Below are 18,373 nucleotides of genomic sequence, written 5' to 3' on the forward strand. Positions count from 1 at the left end.
CTCAGTACAATGAGCCGCGCTGTACGGCGAGTTCACTTCATTTTTTTGTATGAAAGTCGAATTCTGTTTAATTTACTGCAAAAGAGAATGGAAAGCAGGGGCGAGAACGAATCTCAATTCTTTAGAACGGCAATGAGAGGGATGTTGGCCATGTCTTCAGTCTAGCGTAGAAGAAGAGCTAGTAAAGCAGACGTTACAGTTGTATGGAGTGTATGTGCTAAAAGTAATGTGAGACCTGCTATGTGATGAATACACCCTATGTATAATTAACTAATACTACCATGATTCATTAGATCTGCCATACTGTCGTTATTTTTTTTTTGTTTCAGTTATGAAATCCATCAACAGCAGTTTGCTTATGGTTTACCTTTTCTGTAGATTTTTATATGCTGTACAGGGTAGAAACAAACTGAGAGCTAAAGAAAAAAGCATAACATATCTGAAATTATTGTGTGTACCGTTATTTAATAGTGCAAGTTAGACTGCCACAAAGTAAGCCGTAACTTTCAGAGTGCAAACAATGCAATAATTTTGGGTATTGAGGTCACTTCAGTGATAAATTTAGTGAATGACTATATTTTGGACGTTTTTGAGGGGTCTCTCTGCAGAAATACTCCCATCAGCATTACAAGGGGATGTTCCTAAACTAAACTAAATGATGCATTTGAAAGGATATCCAGTTCCTTAAAGGGGTAGTCCAAATTGTAAGTCTTATGTCAAAATGTGCTCAGTCTGGATGAAAACATTAAAAAAAAAAAAAGTTACATACATTCCGCCCTCTCCATTTTACAATAAAATTTACCACTCAAAATCCTCTTTAAAGTGACTATGACTTGTATAAATCAAGTTTTTATGGTAAACTGTTGGATTGTTTTTTATATTTTTCATTTATTATCCATATGATAGAATAATTTATAATTTTAGTCTGGCCGTTAAGCCTAATAATTAAAACCGATTCTATAGAGGAACTTTGTCAGTCACCTTATCACAGATAGGATTACAGTGTAAGGTGACACTAGGAGATAGATAAGAGCAGATCAGGCATTCAGCATTTTACCTCTTCTCCTCCCGTCATAAAGCATGTCTAGAAAACTCACCTATAGAAGTGAATAGGGTCCCCTCCAGTCTATTGTGCCTCTGTCCATGTTGCTGCTGTGAAGTAAATCTCTGAATTGCGTCAAACAGAGCCCAAGTAAGATGACTGCACCATAATAATGAAATTCAAAAAATTCACAAACTTGAAAGTAGCAATGGGTTAGGAAAAATCCTGCTTTAGTATGTAGCTGCAGTCAGTAAAAAAATATTAGGGTGATTCATTCAGTTTAAGGCAAATCTGTAGGCACCAATGACAAGCCCCTCAATCCCCTTAACCTCTGATACCATTGTGTTGCCAGCTTTGATTAATGCCCGGTCCCAGGGACCTAGAGCATCTGTGCTCTCTTCTTGAGAGGTTCAAAGTAATCCATCCAGAGGTGTGGCCAAGAAGATGAAAGAGGGGAGGAGAAGAGGAGAGAGGCGCTGCAGGCCTAGGGCACGTATCCTCTAGGCCCTGCCTCTTTGACTCAGCACCGCCAGAATTAAATATCTTTCTTATGCAAATATGAGAAGAAGCTGACTCCAGGACCAGACACGTATAGCCACTGGCAACGCAATGGTATGAGCAGTTTGGGTGGTGTCACCCATGGTTGACTTATTACAAATCTGTAGACCACAGATATGTTCTCTGTGCAACGCAATGGCGCGAGCTGTTGGGTTGATGTCACCCATGGTTGACCACAGATATGTAATCTGAGTCCTCTTTATTTAACTTCCCATTAACTAATACATAGATAACTACGGGATCCTTAGATAAATAGACAGATAAACTGTGCGTTAGAAAACTCATTTCCAAACATTCAGAACGTTCATCTCTTTCACAGGAGTGTCTCTTATTCTGGAGGGCCCAGCATGTGTGTGTTAGACCATTTAGTCTAGTAGTAACTGTGTATTGCTTCACTTACTCTGGTGGTAAAAAACATGGCCTCTTTCTTCCAGACACAACTTTTGTCTCCAGTTCAGGTTTGGTTTGCTATTAAGCTCCATTCCCCCGCCAAACTGGAAACAAGAGTTGCGCCATCTCTAGAAGAAAGTGGCCATGTTTTCCTATTGCTGGTAACCCTTATCACCAAGTCCCGCACCTTGACAAGGCTTGCTCCTATAGATGCTCCTTATATTGCTGTATATTCCCCATATATTTCCTTATTTTGGCGGTGACGATGAATGTGTTCCATCTTGCTCTAAAGACTAAAGAATTCTTCATGCATCTTCCAGGATGACACTCGCATACATTGACATTCAGCACTTTCTGTAGGGAACTGTCATCATCTTCTCATTTCCAAGTAAAGAGTCTTCACAAGTGCCGAGTGTATAATTATGTACTATGGTAAAAGAAGGTGTTATTAGAGCTACTTGTAGTTTGGTGAACGATCAGATCATTGGATCACTTGAGGCCCTGGAGAGGCTGAGGAGAACAATGTTACGAGCTGTAATTTGGATCAATCAGTCCACACTAAACTATAACAGGTTATAATGTTCCCCAGAAATAGCTCCTTAGCCGTCGCTGAAATGTGTTATACGTTTAGCACGTACACGAGGCTCTGGGACTATGTCAGACACAAACTGAGTAATTCATATGTATATATGCACGTTGAGTAACAATACATAGCAACCCCTATAGTTTAATTAGCACAATCTAACTTCTGATAATGTGCAAATATCCACACAATCCTAATGGTGTGAATGATCCGATTCTCACTCATGTGACAAGTATCCCAAAATGGGTCCTTTAGTGTTACCCTGTTACTTTCGTGATCAACAGGTTTATTTTACTTAGTAAGATCTGGACCCCTCGGATCGTTTCTGGAAATTTCATTGCCTCTTGTCGGTTTACATACTTGGCCAGATTGAGCTATGGTAGTAACAAGTCAGCAAAGAGTCCAGCCATAGTTCCATCAAGATAGTGACTTATATGCCATCTTAGGTCACATGGAGACAAGACATTGCAAAAAGTGGCTTTCCTTCTTAAGGATGGCCTGTATGCGGATTACATGGGATGTATAGAGACTTACAGGCCATTTATACTCCCCTGGGAAAAAGGAAATGCATAGTAGGGCTCTCGCATCAACCCATAAAAAATACTTTCCCATCATGTCAGTGTTTCACTTTAACAAGGGGTTTTAGAACATTGACATATGCCAAGCCAAAAATCTCTCCAAAAGGAAAGAATACCTATCTACAGCTGTTTCTTCATAAGTACAGAGCAGGGTGCTGGCTGGCTATAGAGAGACCTATTGTCATGGAACCAAATGGATTATAATTCTCATTGAGGAGAGCGTCATAAAGAAATGTGGACTTTTACAGGTCATTCAGGTCTACTAAGAATTCTAGGAAGTAAGGATATGAAGAGTAACCCTCTCACACCACCCTGTAAATTATGGAGGACATTTATCAAGATCTGCCCCCATCGTATTTACTAAGAAGTCCAGGCCTCCTGGGTAAATCTAGCACTACCTGCGCCTGCTGCATGGCGGGATCAGAAATCTACACCTCCTCCAGAGCAGGAGTAGATTTCTGCCACGATTCACGCCTGCTAGCAGGCATACATCATTGTGAATCAGGTGCAGGAGGAGGCCAGTCCTCTTCCTTGCCCTGCTGTGCGCCTGTCTGCCCATCAGATGAGTGGGGGTTACTTCTGGTGTGCGCTACATACAAGGTAAGAATCAGGGCCTTCTCCATGGTGTACGCCAGGGGTGCAAAAGTAATAAATGTCCCCCTGGAGTAGAGGTCTACTCCAGCCCCAATCAAGCGATATTCACGGTAGCCTTCCACAGGCCAATTTTTCTACAGCCAACCTCGAACTAGGTCTCTGACCTCAGTAGTCCTGACCTGACTGGGTATACTAAATGATTTCCTATACACATTTTAAGTGGTTCCTCGTAAGCAATGTCTAGGACTTCGGTGTACTAACAGATTACAGTACCATGCTATCAAAGTACCATGCTATCAAAGTACTGGGCGGTTTTCCCAGTTGGTGGAAGACGGGAGTTGTTGGGGTTAATGGCATGTCTTAAATAGGGTTTTCCAGGGTGAAAGATAAAATATAGCTGCCTTCTTTCAAACAACGGCACCACACTTATTCTCAGGTTGTAAGTGTTATTGACAACATTTCAATAGAACTGAGCTGCAATACCACTTACAAACTAAAGGCAAGACTGACGCTGTTTCTGTACTGTATTTTCTATCCTGGATTACCCTGGTGACTCTGTTCTAAAGTTTATCACATGCAGCCTTCCAAACTCTTATCAATACTGAATGGAGGACTGCTGACAGAGCTAGGCAACTTCACCAGGACAACAGTGACATACAATGTCCCTACACTTTGTTTCTGAGTAATGAAAATTTGTCCCCAATATAAGTGCTAGCCACAGTGTTATCCTTCTGGCCTCATAAACTCGTAAACCACTGCCTCCCCTAAAATTAGCAATCAGTGTGCCCCCATGATTTTAACCACTGTGTCTCTCATGCGACTCTGTACCCACATTCTCACCCCCCCCCCCCCCCAAACCGCTTTTACCTTCAGATAGCTGCTTTTAATCCAAGATCTGTCCTGGGGTCCGTTCGGCAGGTGATGCAGTTATTGTCATAACTGGCAGCCCCGTGCCAAACGGCCGTGGCCTAGATTGTATGTGCATTAGGCAGGCACAACCTCTCTGTCCCTCCTCCCCACCCTCATCATCAGTAGGAATGCTCCAGGCAGATTTTCTATTATTCCTCACCTGTGTCAGCATGGCACATGGGCTGGATCGTTAGGGCACCTGTGCAATGTTCAGAAAGGAGAAAATGTTCTAGGGGCGTTCCTAATGATGAAGAGGGTTGGGAGGAGGGACAGATGGGTGTCGCAATGCAAAGGCATGTGTACTTTAGGCCACATCAGTTTGACTCAGGGCTGCAAGTTTAAAAGTTGTTTTTAGGACAATAACTGCATCACCTGCCGAACAGACCCCAGGACAGATCTTGGATTAAAAGCAGCTATCTGATGGTACAAGTGGTTAAGGTTTTATAGATCTTTATATTTAATTGGGGATAGTATTTAAAAAAAAAAAAAGAGAAAAGAAAAGAGAGAAAACAGTGGACTCTCCTTCCTCAGTTCTCCTTATCTCTAGATCAGTGCTTCTCAAACTTTTTCTACTGGAGCCTCACCCAACAGACCAAGGCAATGCCTGGGCCTCACCAGACTGACCAAGAGGGTGCCTGGGCCTCACCATCTGTGCGAAAATCCATTTAAAAGCTGAAAATAATGCTAGGGCTACCTTTCACCCGTCTCCCAAGCTCTATATACTAATAAAGCAAGTAAGAAAAAGTTAATATTGTTGCTAAAATTAATATTTTTGCAAACAGCAAAATGTCTGTGCAGATCATAGTCACATTTGTGAAAACTGGCTCCTCAGCTGGGCCTCACCAACAACTAGGGGGTGTCTCACTGGTGAGGCCCGCCTCACAGTTTGAGAAGCACTGCTCTAGATGTTACATCTTTTGGTCCCCACTGATCCCTGTTTTTCCTACTTGAAAGAAGCATGCTCGGCCAATCACTGACTGAGGCAGGACACCACTATGGTGAATGATTGGCTAAGCGGGCATTTCCTGCAGAGATAAGTCTGTCCCAGAAGTAGAAAAGGTGGTAATGAGTAGGGACCAGATTATGTCACGCCTGGAGCTGTAGGGAGGGGGAGGTTGGTGAGAATTTTAGGTGACCTTTTTTTTTTTTTTTTTTTTTTTTTTTTAAGATTCTTTAAAAAAAAAAAAAAAAAAAGAAAGAAAAGAGCAGTGGGGGGCCATACATAGCATGATTCTGCAGGGAATAGTAAGTGAATAAATGCACTATTAGAGCACCACTTACTGTGGCTCGGCAGTCGTGCCTAGAGCATGGTACCGCCTGTGCTATAAGTTAGCTGAATGTGCGCCTGCTGCTAGTTCCTCGGTCCCGGCTGGCCAGTATCCAAACGAATTCCAAGGTGCTGGGGAGGATCCACAAGCAAACAAAAAGTAGAGAAACCCAGGTGCTTGATAGCAGAGATAAAAGTGTATGGCGTCACGGATAGGAGGTGTAGTACCACAGATACACTTGTATTTAATAGACATTGTGCTTTGAGGACAACTTCTCCTGTGCACCTTTTTGATTTTTTGATTTTTTTTGAATTTTATATCCCCCAGTAAATTATACTTTTTATTAAAAAAAAATGCCTAGAAAACCCCTTTAACAGTGCTGCCCCCAATGTCTCCCATCACCATTGTTATGCCCCGTGTCCCCCATAACGGTAGAATACATGGAGACGCTCCACTGACGTTTTGTTATAGCAACATCTAGGACCTGGGAGAGTTCTGTTTAAGTTGCATGCTTCTCCTATTTATGGTACATTATTTATGGTACAAGGATCAGATTCTGTCTGTATACTTGATGTGTTACAGGCAATGAATTTGAGGGGTCAGGTCCTGTAGAATAAGACGGATGAATTCACCCTGCTATTGATTAATCATAACTAATTACGCCCTGACAAGGTCTGCATTAATAGCGGAATAGTGTAACCTTTCTGGAGATTGGTGCAAACACTTTGGCCTTTTCTCCAGGGCTCTGCAACTGCTCCGCTAATAAAGAGAAAAATCTTTGATTTGCATTAACGAACGGGACTAATTGTTGTCTTGTTAATTGGCTTCAGGGACTGAGTATTATCTTAATTACAAGGCTCAATTATCCTAATAGCTCCAATGCCAGACAATTGAACATTTGCGCATGTAGAGCTGTTATTTTTATTGGGGCCAGTGCTCGCAGAATTCATTAATTAGCAGGGAAAATTATGAGCATTTCTGATGACTTATTAAATCTCACCATTCAGATCCAGACAATTATGATGCTCAATTTACTTATAAATAATGGGGTTCAGGGAAGAAACAGAGTGCTGCACCTCACACCTATGGCTGATACTAGTGCCGCTGGGCTAAATATAAAACACATCAGAATTTTGTGTATGAATTGATCAAGCCATACTGCCCCATGTACCTCGTGCCGGTATCTGATACACATGGGTCCCTACACTAAGTCCACACCGTGCCAGTCAGTGGCCACCAACCCCGCAGGCGTGCACAGCCAGGGAACGGGGGCCATGGGACGGCCCTGCGACCCCCATGCCACAGGACCAGACCCAAAAACACCACACCAGAACCCGGCCAGCACCGCCGGCGGAGAAGGTCGCCCCCAAGCAGCACAAGTCTGGATAAGGTATTGCGCTCACCATAGGTGCAGCAAACAGAATGGGAAAAAACAGGAGGGATTAAAACCATGTGCACTCAGGTGTCTCCTGCTAATTGCGGTCATGTGGGTCTCACCAGGAGGAGTGCAATACACGGAGAAAAGAGAGAAACAAAATGCGGTTCAGGGAAGAAACAGAGTGCTGCACCTCACACCTATGGCTGATACTAGTGCCGCTGGGCTAAATATAAAACACATCAGAATTTTGTGTATGAATTGATCAAGCCATACTGCCCCATGTACCTCGTGCCGGTATCTGATACACATGGGTCCCTACACTAAGTCCACACCGTGCCAGTCAGTGGCCACCAACCCCGCAGGCGTGCACAGCCAGGGAACGGGGGCCATGGGACGGCCCTGCGACCCCCATGCCACAGGACCAGACCCAAAAACACCACACCAGAACCCGGCCAGCACCGCCGGCGGAGAAGGTCGCCCCCAAGCAGCACAAGTCTGGATAAGGTATTGCGCTCACCATAGGTGCAGCAAACAGAATGGGAAAAAACAGGAGGGATTAAAACCATGTGCACTCAGGTGTCTCCTGCTAATTGCGGTCATGTGGGTCTCACCAGGAGGAGTGCAATACACGGAGAAAAGAGAGAAACAAAATGCGGTTCAGGGAAGAAACAGAGTGCTGCACCTCACACCTATGGCTGATACTAGTGCCGCTGGGCTAAATATAAAACACATCAGAATTTTGTGTATGAATTGATCAAGCCATACTGCCCCAACCAACCTTACTTATAAATAATTTATACAATTTTTTTTAAAAAAAATCCCGCCCCCAGTCACTAGAGTGGGCCTCATATACTGTTTAAGGCTAGGTTCACACTATGTGAAAACAACGGCCGTTGTTGTGCAAACAGCCGCCATTATTTTTGAAATAACAGCCGTTGTTTGCACAGCAGCCGTTGTTTTTACATAGTGTGGATCTAGCCTAAAAGAACACCTGGCCTTGTTACTAATAGCAACCAGCCAATCAGAATTCTTTAAATTTTTTAAACTGCTCTGGATAAATTAAACCACCTTTGATTTCATATGTAGTCTTGTTTTGATTTTTTTTTTCTGGGACAATTGGTTTCCATATGAGCAGATGTATTCTCCCATTGAAACTTCCAAACTGGGATGAACTGATACTGAAACTTTATTGAAAAAATAAAATAAGATTTATTTGTTAATCACGTAATATCCCTTTAAGGAAACAAATTGGACAGATTGGGTATGTTATGTAGAAAATGCTACTGTTACCTTTGACTCCCTGAAAGTCCTTTCCTTCCCAACGGTGCCTTGGCAAGACATTTATTTAAAACTTGTGCAGTTGTAAACTATCTGGTATTGCTGCTTCATCTTTTTCTAGTGAACGTGGCTGAGCTGCAGTACCACATGAAGCCTGTGGACAGGAGTGGCGCTGTTTGAGAAAAGAAAAAAAAGAATTTTTTTTTTTTTAACTTCAGAAAGAGAGAAGATTCTATCACTTATATTGTCACATAATGCCTTCTATAAATTGAATATACCTACAGTGGTCTGTTAGGAGCAGGGGTTTCCAGGGGTAGAATGCTGGCAGTGGCGCCCATAATTCATTGTACACACAGTTTGTGTTTATTTGGTTGTAATATGTAATGAGGTGTAATTTATATACTAATCAGTGTACGGTAACAGCAGGATGATTTCCATATTAATATAATATTTTATTATCATTTCGGGCAGAATTTAGCCATCCATGTAGGCAGTTCAATTTATGTGCCGGCTGAGCGATCGGCTGGGTGAGCGCTCTTTAGTGTGCGCCCTCCAATTACCAGACAAAACAATGCACAGTGTTGCTTTGTCTGCACAAAAGCAGAGGGTGCTTGCTTCTATTTGGGTGCCCTCTCTATTACACACATATATATATATATATATATATATATATATATATATATATATATAATATTTTATATATATATTGCAGATGAGAATAGGTGGCCAAAAAGTGTATGGTGACTCCATGATAGGAACCTTAGAAGTCTTAATTTTGCAAACAACGTGCTATCTGGTCACTCTATGGCTATGCAGGGGTACAGGAGCTTTGTATAGCGTCTACCACTGTAGAGCGAGATTAGCATAGAGTGGTGGACCTAACAATGATAAGGTGGATGCATATGACATTGTGAAAAGTGGGACATTTAATACAGTCATGATATGATGACTTTGTCACTTATAAGGAGGGACGTAACAATCGTATCACAGATCTTGGTCTCCAGGACACCAGGTGGTGGTGGTGGGGGTCAGCATAGCCGGCACAACTATGACTTAAAGTGTTCTGCAACTATGATAAAGCAGAACAGGGATGTATAACAGTGGTGTAAACCCAGTCTTAGGGTCCTATTACACGGAGTGATTTTTAACGATTAACGACAAACGATCGCAAACGAGACTGCTTATCGTTAACCTGAAATCGTTCACCATATTACACAGAACGATTATCGTTAGTTACGTTATCGTTATTGTGATCGGTACTATGATCGTTTATTCCTTCTGATCCCAGCAAAACAATGGGCAATGTGCAATTACACTGAACGATTAGTGAAAAAATGCGGAACTTGAGCAAACGAATGTGGAATTACAGCGAACGATTAACAATAATTTTAGGTTCAGATCAATGATCAACGACATACGAACAATTTTTCGATCGTTTCCTGCAGTTACACAGAACGATTATAGTTTATATTCGAACAACATAACGATTTTTCGCAAGATAATCGTCCCGTGTAATAGGGCCCTTAAAGGGAATGTCAGAAGTGATCTATTGACCATGAGGTTTGCAGTAAAGCAGATCACTAAACAGCATGGGCAAGATGGCTGCCCCCATAAGGCTACATTCACACATTCTGTAAGTTTCTCTGTAATTGGGTATCCTAAGAAGAAAGGCCTTGGACGTACATGTTCTTATGGCAACTCTCCTGGTCTTAGCTGTGGGAAAGTGATTTGGATCAAACCAGTATTCTGAAACGGAGTTGATCGTATACATCAGAGTTTGGCGTTTTGGTTTCTGTCAACCCTTCTTGGCAGGTGTTTAGACCAGAAGTGATTTATCTTGTGAAGTTGGTTTTCTTGGAAACGTGAATAAAGCTGTGACTTTGATGGATGCTAAATATTTTCCTCCTACTTTACTCTACACCTTGGATCTCCTATGGTCAAACTACATTGATGCTTTTCTAGATGAGACCAGAAGTGTTGTCATGGTGCACTTCTTGATTTCATGGTAGAAATCCTCCCCTAGTGTGTGTTCTACTGTGTGATATTCATGGCTGGCATACCCCATCTGTACCTTCTCCCCCACGTTCCTGATAGACAGGCCAAAAAAACCTGCACGCTCAGTCCATATTAATAACTCGCTTTGGAAACGCGCAACTTTAGTGTTTGCCAATCCTACCATAAAGTAATTAAATTTAACATTGATGTAGTTTCCATATTTATGCACAACACACGCACCCGGAATGTGTTTTCTAATCTGCGGAGGGAGCGAACGCGCTGACAGCCTCGGTGAATGTCTGTGATTTGACATTATCACATTAATAACACATCCATTCTTCAAAGCGTTTTTAAGCATGATCTGTATGATAAAGGGCATCTACTTAATTACAAGCTTGCTTAATTACAGCTGTGTGGAAACTCGTTTGTTTAGGAGGATGCTAATTACACTGCTGAGCCCTTGGCATGGGCTGGCGTTCTGTATTCCGTACAGTGGCAGAACGCCCAGATGAAGTGGCTTCAGCTTTAATGACTGCAGGTGACACGGAGAGAGCTTGTTATGCCGGAGCGCCGGTGCCCTAACTCATATGTGACAGACGCCCAGATGAGAGCCGCTCTGTGCAGACCCGGAGAAAAGGAGACATTTCTATGAATAACCGTCAGAACCGTATCCGCTCTGTCACGTAACAGGCGGTAGGGTTTATAGGATTTTGCAAAATGTATTGAAGGCGAACAAATGTAAAAAAAAAAAATGCTGACCTGATATGTTTTAGAAAGTGTCTTTTTTTAAATTATTTTTCATTTTATTTCTCTTTCAGCAATGGACGGCGTTCCTTTTATGATTTCAGAGAAGTTTGCATGTGCATCGGAGGCGGTGAGTGTACAGTCCGCACTAAAGCCCGTACATAGCGATCTCTCCTAGGTAGACTACTACTTATCACTTTACCTAGATTCTCCATATTCCCCTCGGCCTTCTAAAACTACTAAAGAAAAGTCTGCATTTCGGAAACAGCACCGTTCTAGTTCATGGGATGTTCCTGGTATTTCGGCCTAGCCGCATTTACTATAACAAGGCTGCAATACCAGATACAGCCCTTGGGCGAGAGTGGCAGTGTTTATGGAAAGAGGATAGTCCCATTTTTACTAAGCTTAGAGCAGCTGAGCAGACTGATATATAGCTTTGTGGGAAAAGTTGTCATTTATTTACTCAAATCTGTTATTTTGGGCTTGGTTGTCAAATATAAGGTGTTTTTGGTGATTGACAACTATCTCTGTATATATGTAAATAGAGAGTGCTGTCAGTCATGGAGTAAGGCCGCCCACTTGACTACTTAGCCACAAATAGCAGAGATTAACATGAATATTTTATATACGTGATATACTTTTGTGGGAAAAATTCTATTACATCAGTCTGCCCTGCTCCTCCTCCTCTATAACCTGCAGACTGGACTGTATTATTAACATGACTGGTTCCCTTTAATAATTTATCATTTTATTATCCATAAAGTTCCATTGTTCAAATCAATAATCTGCATCCATAGGCAATCACATATAGGAAAAGCTGATCAACCATCCAGAGATATTTCATGTAGAATTATTTAATGAGAATGTTAGAATGACCTATGTGATAACACCTACCCCCATCCCCTATATAGTGTATTCCTCTAGTGCTGTCAGTACAGACCACCCTTACATTGTCTGCTTTCTGGGCTCCATTACTATTTGTACTAGCCTTGTTGCACTAACACAATGTAATGGCAATATGTATGCTGCTTTTGTGTATTAGTATCCACTTTGTTTTAGCTGGAGTATTGCATGTTAATGTTCATGTAAGTCATGGTGTTTTTGAAATTTTTATTTTTTAACTAATAAAAATAATCTGGAAATTTAAGTAGCTTTTTTATGTTTACATACTTTTTTAAATTGTTTTATTATATTTTTGGGTGAAATATAGGAATATTACATTTTTTATATATGTTTGTATCTCGTGTACAAACCCTGTACAGTTAGAGTATGTGTAAGCCCTCAGTTTCTTTGGTTTTACTGCCATCATGTGGTCAGTAGTGGAATTACAAGACATTGTTATTTGCGGAGACTTGTATTGATCGTTGCTTGTCTTGAGAAAATGATGCAATCTTCACTTTTTGTAATACAAAGATTCCTGTTTCTTTTAATTGAACCTCTTAAATTCTGGTTAATCAGAAAGAGGTTTCTTTGTTTCAGATGCAGCAGGTTGATCTTTTGGGGATTACGATCAAGTCTCTGGCAGAAATAGAGAAGGAGGTAAGAGCAAAGCAGGACTGATCTCAAGAAAAGGGCATAGTCCTTAAAGTTTTACATATGTATCTCTTATATGTGGCTTCCCCTCCATTACTCCATATGAGAGTCAATTCCCTGATGGTCTTCCTCTTTCCTTACTGCTGACATTCTCAGTTTCTGTACTCACTGGGGGAGATTTATCAAGACTGGAGTACTCGTATGCCAGTCTTACATAAAGCCTCGGCCCCATTTACCCTGCCAGATTTACCAAGAGGCACACACCTTAGTAAATCTGGTGGGACCTGCGCCTGCCGCTCAGCGAGCTCCAAGTCTACAGATGCTTTAAATTTCTGCTGTGATTTACTCTTGTAAACCTTGGTGGAGGTCATGCCACCTCCTCACTCTGCCATGTCCCCTGTTCACCCATCAGGCACGAGGGGCTTACGCCTGCAGGACGTCTGCGTGCAGCTTTAGGTAATTGGTCCATTCACTTGAACCACTTAAAGAGGTAAAAGACATCAAGTCACTTTCTGGCACGTCAGAATAAAAAAAAAAAAAAACTGGTGATCCATACATCCGTGTGTGAGGCCATAATGCGTGTACGAGGCCTTACTGTTTTCCAAGAATGATGAGCAGATGTAGAATTTTACACTGGCCTCCATAACTTCCGCAAAATTGTCCGTGATTGCTAATTCGCAGTAATGGATCAACTTAGTGCCCATTGATTTCTATTGTGCTCTTCAAACATTGCGCGTTTTCACAGATCCGCAATCTGTTCCTTGAAAAAACAAGACATGTCCTAGAGCTAGAGATGAGCGAACCGGGTTCGAGTCGATCCGAACCCGATCGTTCGGTATTTGATTAGCGGGGGCTGCTGAACTTGGATAAAGCTCTAAGGTTGTCTGGAAAACATGGATACAGCCAATGACTATATCCATGATTTCCACATAGCCTTAGGGCTTTATTCAACTTCAGCAGCCACCGCTAATCAAATACCGAACGTTCGGGTTCGGATCGACTTGAGCATGCTCCAGGTTTGCTCATCTCTACCTAGAGCAGATTGTGATTAACAAAAGTCTACGGATGTCACATCCATGACGTCTAAGAAAAGCACGGATGAAATTTAAAGGGAACCAATCAGCCCTGATATGGTTCCCTTGAGCATTGTATAAAGCACCTGGAGCAGCGTACCGGCCGCGGCCGCAGCAGGTGCTTTATAACGGAGAAAATTACTTTTATTCCCCGTCTCGTGACTTGATACGAGCGGGGAAGTAGTCATGGTGGGCGGCTCCCCGCTCGTATCTAGTCACTGCGCTCTGCCTGTCAGCGCACTCAGAAGGGATGATTGACAGGCAGAGAGGTCCGTTACTGGCCTCTCTGCCTGTCAATCATCCCGCCGAGCGCGCTGACAGGCAGAGCACAGTGACTAGATACGAGCGGGGAGCCGCCCACCATGACTACTTCCCCGCTCGTTTCTAGTCACGAGCCGGGGAATAAAAGTAATTTCCTCCGTTATAAAGCACCGGCTGCAGACGGTACGTGTCGGGGCCGCTCCAGGTGCTTTATACAATGCTCAAGGGAACCATATCAGCCCAAACGAGCTGATTGGTTCCCTTTAAGCAAACCAGTTAATTATTATTATTATTATTTTTTTTAAGTAGTTTAATGTTTTTGCGGATGTACTATGGATGCAATTTCATACTATTTTTCATGGCTCATGGAGTAAAATAAGAAACCCAGCTTATTCGATAGACGGAATATACCCGTACTTGCCTATCCCAGTACTTCCATGTCTTTCTCTCCTGCCATCCTTCCTTTTTCTTACCCCTTTTTGTTTCTCTCTCGTGTTCCCCTATGGCTGGAGATTCGTCTTGATTATAATTGCTGTTAGCCACGCATATCTAATTTGTGTCTTCTTAAGAGCTAATTAGCGAGTCCTCGACATCTTTATGTCTTGTGCTCTGATCCAGTCGCCTCCTTGCTATTCAGCTCCAGGAGGTTTGTACTTGACAAACAGTCTCCTACTTGACTGCAGTAACCCCTTCTGTTCCCAGGATGACTTAGATTCTCTTTTAGGGGTGTAGTCGGCCCACAGTTATAATGTGCATTGCCACATGGGAAGTAACTTTTTCTGTGGCATTAATAAGATATGCAGACCGAGCCAGTCAGAGGGAAGTTCTTTTAATGATGTATCAATGGGACCCAGATATTCTGGTTTATTAGACAGTAGGAAGGTATATAAAGGTAAAATGATGACCTAAATGCTATTTATGATTAAAGGGCTACTCCAGCGGGGGGGCATTTTTTTGCTGGGACCGGGGAGGAGGTGGCTGAGGGAAACAACGTCTACTCACCTCGCCGGTTCCAGCCGAGACAATACGGGATCTGAGCCGACTTGAAACGGATCCCACCTCCGTCACTGACTGGCTAAGCGGACCTGAGACGTCACGTCACGACACCAGGAAGCGGCCAGGGACCGGAGCGATGCGGGACCCTCTGCTGGATCGGTCCCAGGAAAAAATGCCCCCCCCCCCCGCCCCGCTGGAGTACCCCTTTAAGGGCCCTATTCCCCCGGACGATTATCGTTCGCATAATCGTTAACGATAAACGATCCAAACGACCATTATTACGAAAGACCTGAAATCGTTCGCCCATTTAAATGGAAAGATAATCGTTACTTATGATAGTTCTTGTGGTCGTCTTGTCGTCGCTATTGCGTTCGTCACTACTGCGAACGACCGAACAACTTCTTATTCAATACGAACGATTTGCAAACGAGCAACAATAAAATAGGTCCAGGTCTTATTAAACGATCAACGATTTCTTGTTCAGTCGTTGGTCGTTAACTGCTATTCAAACGAACAATTATCGTTTAGATTCGAACAATTTAACGATAATCTGAACGATAATCGTCCGGTGGAATAGGGCCCTAAGGGTTTTACACCCCAGGCCATTGCAAGATTATAGTGTTAGCAGTTTGTCATGTGATTCCTCTTCTTGCAACCTTTTGTATGTTATATGATAGAGCAGCATTCTTTGACCTTCGGCTATCTTTTGCCATGTAAAAAGGCCCATTTCTTTATATCATACCCTAAGGCCTTATGCACACGTTCAGTATTTTTTTATCCACCCGTACAATCCGCTAAAAATTACGGATTGGGCATATGTAGTGCATCCGTATTTCTGTAAATCAATTTTTTTTTCAACATGTCAATTATAACTCATCTGTATTTTTTTTATGGAAATACGGATGCCAAACAGGTTACAATCCGTAAAAAAAAATAGGGGATCTCATTGATTTCTGTGAGTGGATCCATAAAAAAATCTAGGTCCGCACTAGGACATGTCCTTTTTTTTTTTTAAACATTGGTTTGCATCCTTGTAATCTACTGATGATTAGCCCAATAGACATCAATGTGCACTAACTTGAATACGAAAATACGGATCCGTAGATTACGGGGCGTGTGAATAAGGACTTGCCTCAGAGTGGGCCAGTGAAGGTATATATACACATCACCTTTTTCAGGCTTATTCTGTATTGGAAACCATGTACAGACTGTATGAAATTAGTTTCCCATTGTTTGCCACTTTTGTTATGCAGAATTCATGTAGTAGCCTGAATGCAGATAAGGCCAAATAAATCCGGCTACAATATTAAAAGCCACAACCAAATCCACCGGACTAAAAATAAAAATTTGCATAAAAAAAATCTGAGGGTGATGTCTCAGATTTCTGATGCCGACTCCCTAATGGATTTTTCCAGTGAAAAATCCATTGTGTGAATATATCCTGAGAACATCTGGAGGTTTTACTTCAGTATTATTACTAGTTGGACTTTGTTGTTTCCTTGTCATTAGAGAACATATAAAACCTTTGATCTCTTCCCGTAACACTGCCTCACCTGTCTACAGGTTTTGTATGGGATTAAGGATTCGGAGCAATTGCAGAGTATCACAATACAAAAAGGTGGACCTTCTCATAACAATGAAATCCCCAATCTAGTAATAAGCCCCTGGCTGAGTGGCTTGTTTCCTAGGAAAACAAGGAGGCTAACATCTTCCAACTCAACAAATGCAAGGGTTAAAGGGTTTGTCCAGGCTACGAAAAACATGGCCGCTTCCTTCCAGAAACAGCACCTCTCATGTCCGCTGTTTGGGCGTGGTTTTGCAGCTTAGTTCCATTGAAGTGAATGGAGCTTCTAGTCATGTATAACCCATTTAAGGCTGCTTACTCCATAAATATTAGTTTGTTTTCGAGTTCCACTAGCTTAAAGTAAGACATCCCCCCCCCCCCCAGAAAGTAAGGCTGCGACTTACCAGCTACTCACCTAATCCACAAGTGGACCCTCACAGCCAGCACTGTCCTGATGCACATCATCTGCTGAACTCCCCGCCAGCTGCTTGCTCCCATACGTCTTTCCAGCCACACGCTCCTGGTCCTTTCCTACACATTGGTGGGAGAGCCGGGGGCTGAGTACCAGGAGGAAAAGTCAGGGCGAAGAGAAATAAGACATCCCCCAAAAATAAGACACAGTGCCTCTTTGGGAGCAAAAAATAATATAAGGCACTGTCTTATTTTCTGGGAAACACAGCAGCTTATTAGCCATTGTCACCTGGGGGAACTCCTGCCACATGTTGTTTTCTCTCTCTCTCTCTCTCTCTCTCTCTCTCTCTCTCTCTCTCTCTCTCTCTCTCTCTCTCTCTATATATATATATATATATATATATATATATATATATATATATATATATATATATATATAGGTCACAAAATTTAAAGGGGTATTCCACTCAATTTTACTCTTTCAATATGTTGCTGCCCTGACGGAGAACATAACAAACATGCTAAGCTTACCTCTCTGTGCTCCACCGGTGTCTTCCTACACCATGTTCGGGTCCCCAGATAAACAGTCTTGGCAGTGACAGCCCACTTAGCCAAACACTGACTGAGATGGTACAGAGCCACGACCAGTCAGAACAATGAAAGCTGCACAGTGATTGGTTGCTATGGGCACCAATTTTATTACATCCAAATTTAGGCTCAATTCCTAATTTTCTAATCGGATTGGCATTTAAAGATCATGGCCAGAGTATATTCTTTCTATCAGTATCAGGCTATGTGCACACTTAGTATGAGACCGGCTGATTTCAGAAAAGATCATCCTGCAGTACTGGCCAGATGATCTTTAGCGCCACAGAGTTCTGTTGCGGGCGCATCCGTACGCGCCCGCATCCTAACTCCCCACTGCACACTATGGAGCGTGCGGCCGGAGCCGCTCGCTCCATAGTGTGCACTGACAGGGTTTTCTGCGGCTGCTATTCATTGAATGACATGTCAGTTCTCTACGACGGCTCTAGGGATCCCGGCCGAGGTGTATACCATGTGTATACAATCTGGCTGAAATTCCCTCAGCCTGCAGCACTACGTAAATACCACAGAAATCACGGCCGTTGTAACAACGGCCGTGATTTCTGCGGAACTTACGTAGTGTGAACATAGCCTCACACTGCAAACACTTATCTGGCTAAAGGGTTTAAGAGG

General features: G+C 42.6%; 1 protein-coding gene across 3 annotated transcripts in view; it reads left to right on the top strand.

Moving 5' to 3' along the window:
- MVB12B (multivesicular body subunit 12B) overlaps window positions 1-18,373 on the top strand; it is a 69,412-nt gene that overhangs the window by 47,327 nt on the left and 3,712 nt on the right. For 2 of the 3 annotated variants that reach the window (XM_069986668.1, XM_069986666.1), the window contains exons 8-9: window positions 11,392-11,447; window positions 12,776-12,856. In XM_069986668.1, the coding sequence (XP_069842769.1) occupies window positions 11,392-11,447; window positions 12,776-12,856 (137 nt within the window). The remainder of the gene's footprint in view (window positions 1-11,391; window positions 11,448-12,775; window positions 12,857-18,373) is intronic. The other variant, XM_069986667.1, reaches the window with a different exon arrangement.

The sequence above is a fragment of the Dendropsophus ebraccatus genome, chromosome 10 (genome assembly GCF_027789765.1).
Source record: "Dendropsophus ebraccatus isolate aDenEbr1 chromosome 10, aDenEbr1.pat, whole genome shotgun sequence".
Taxonomy (NCBI): Eukaryota; Metazoa; Chordata; class Amphibia; order Anura; family Hylidae; genus Dendropsophus; species Dendropsophus ebraccatus.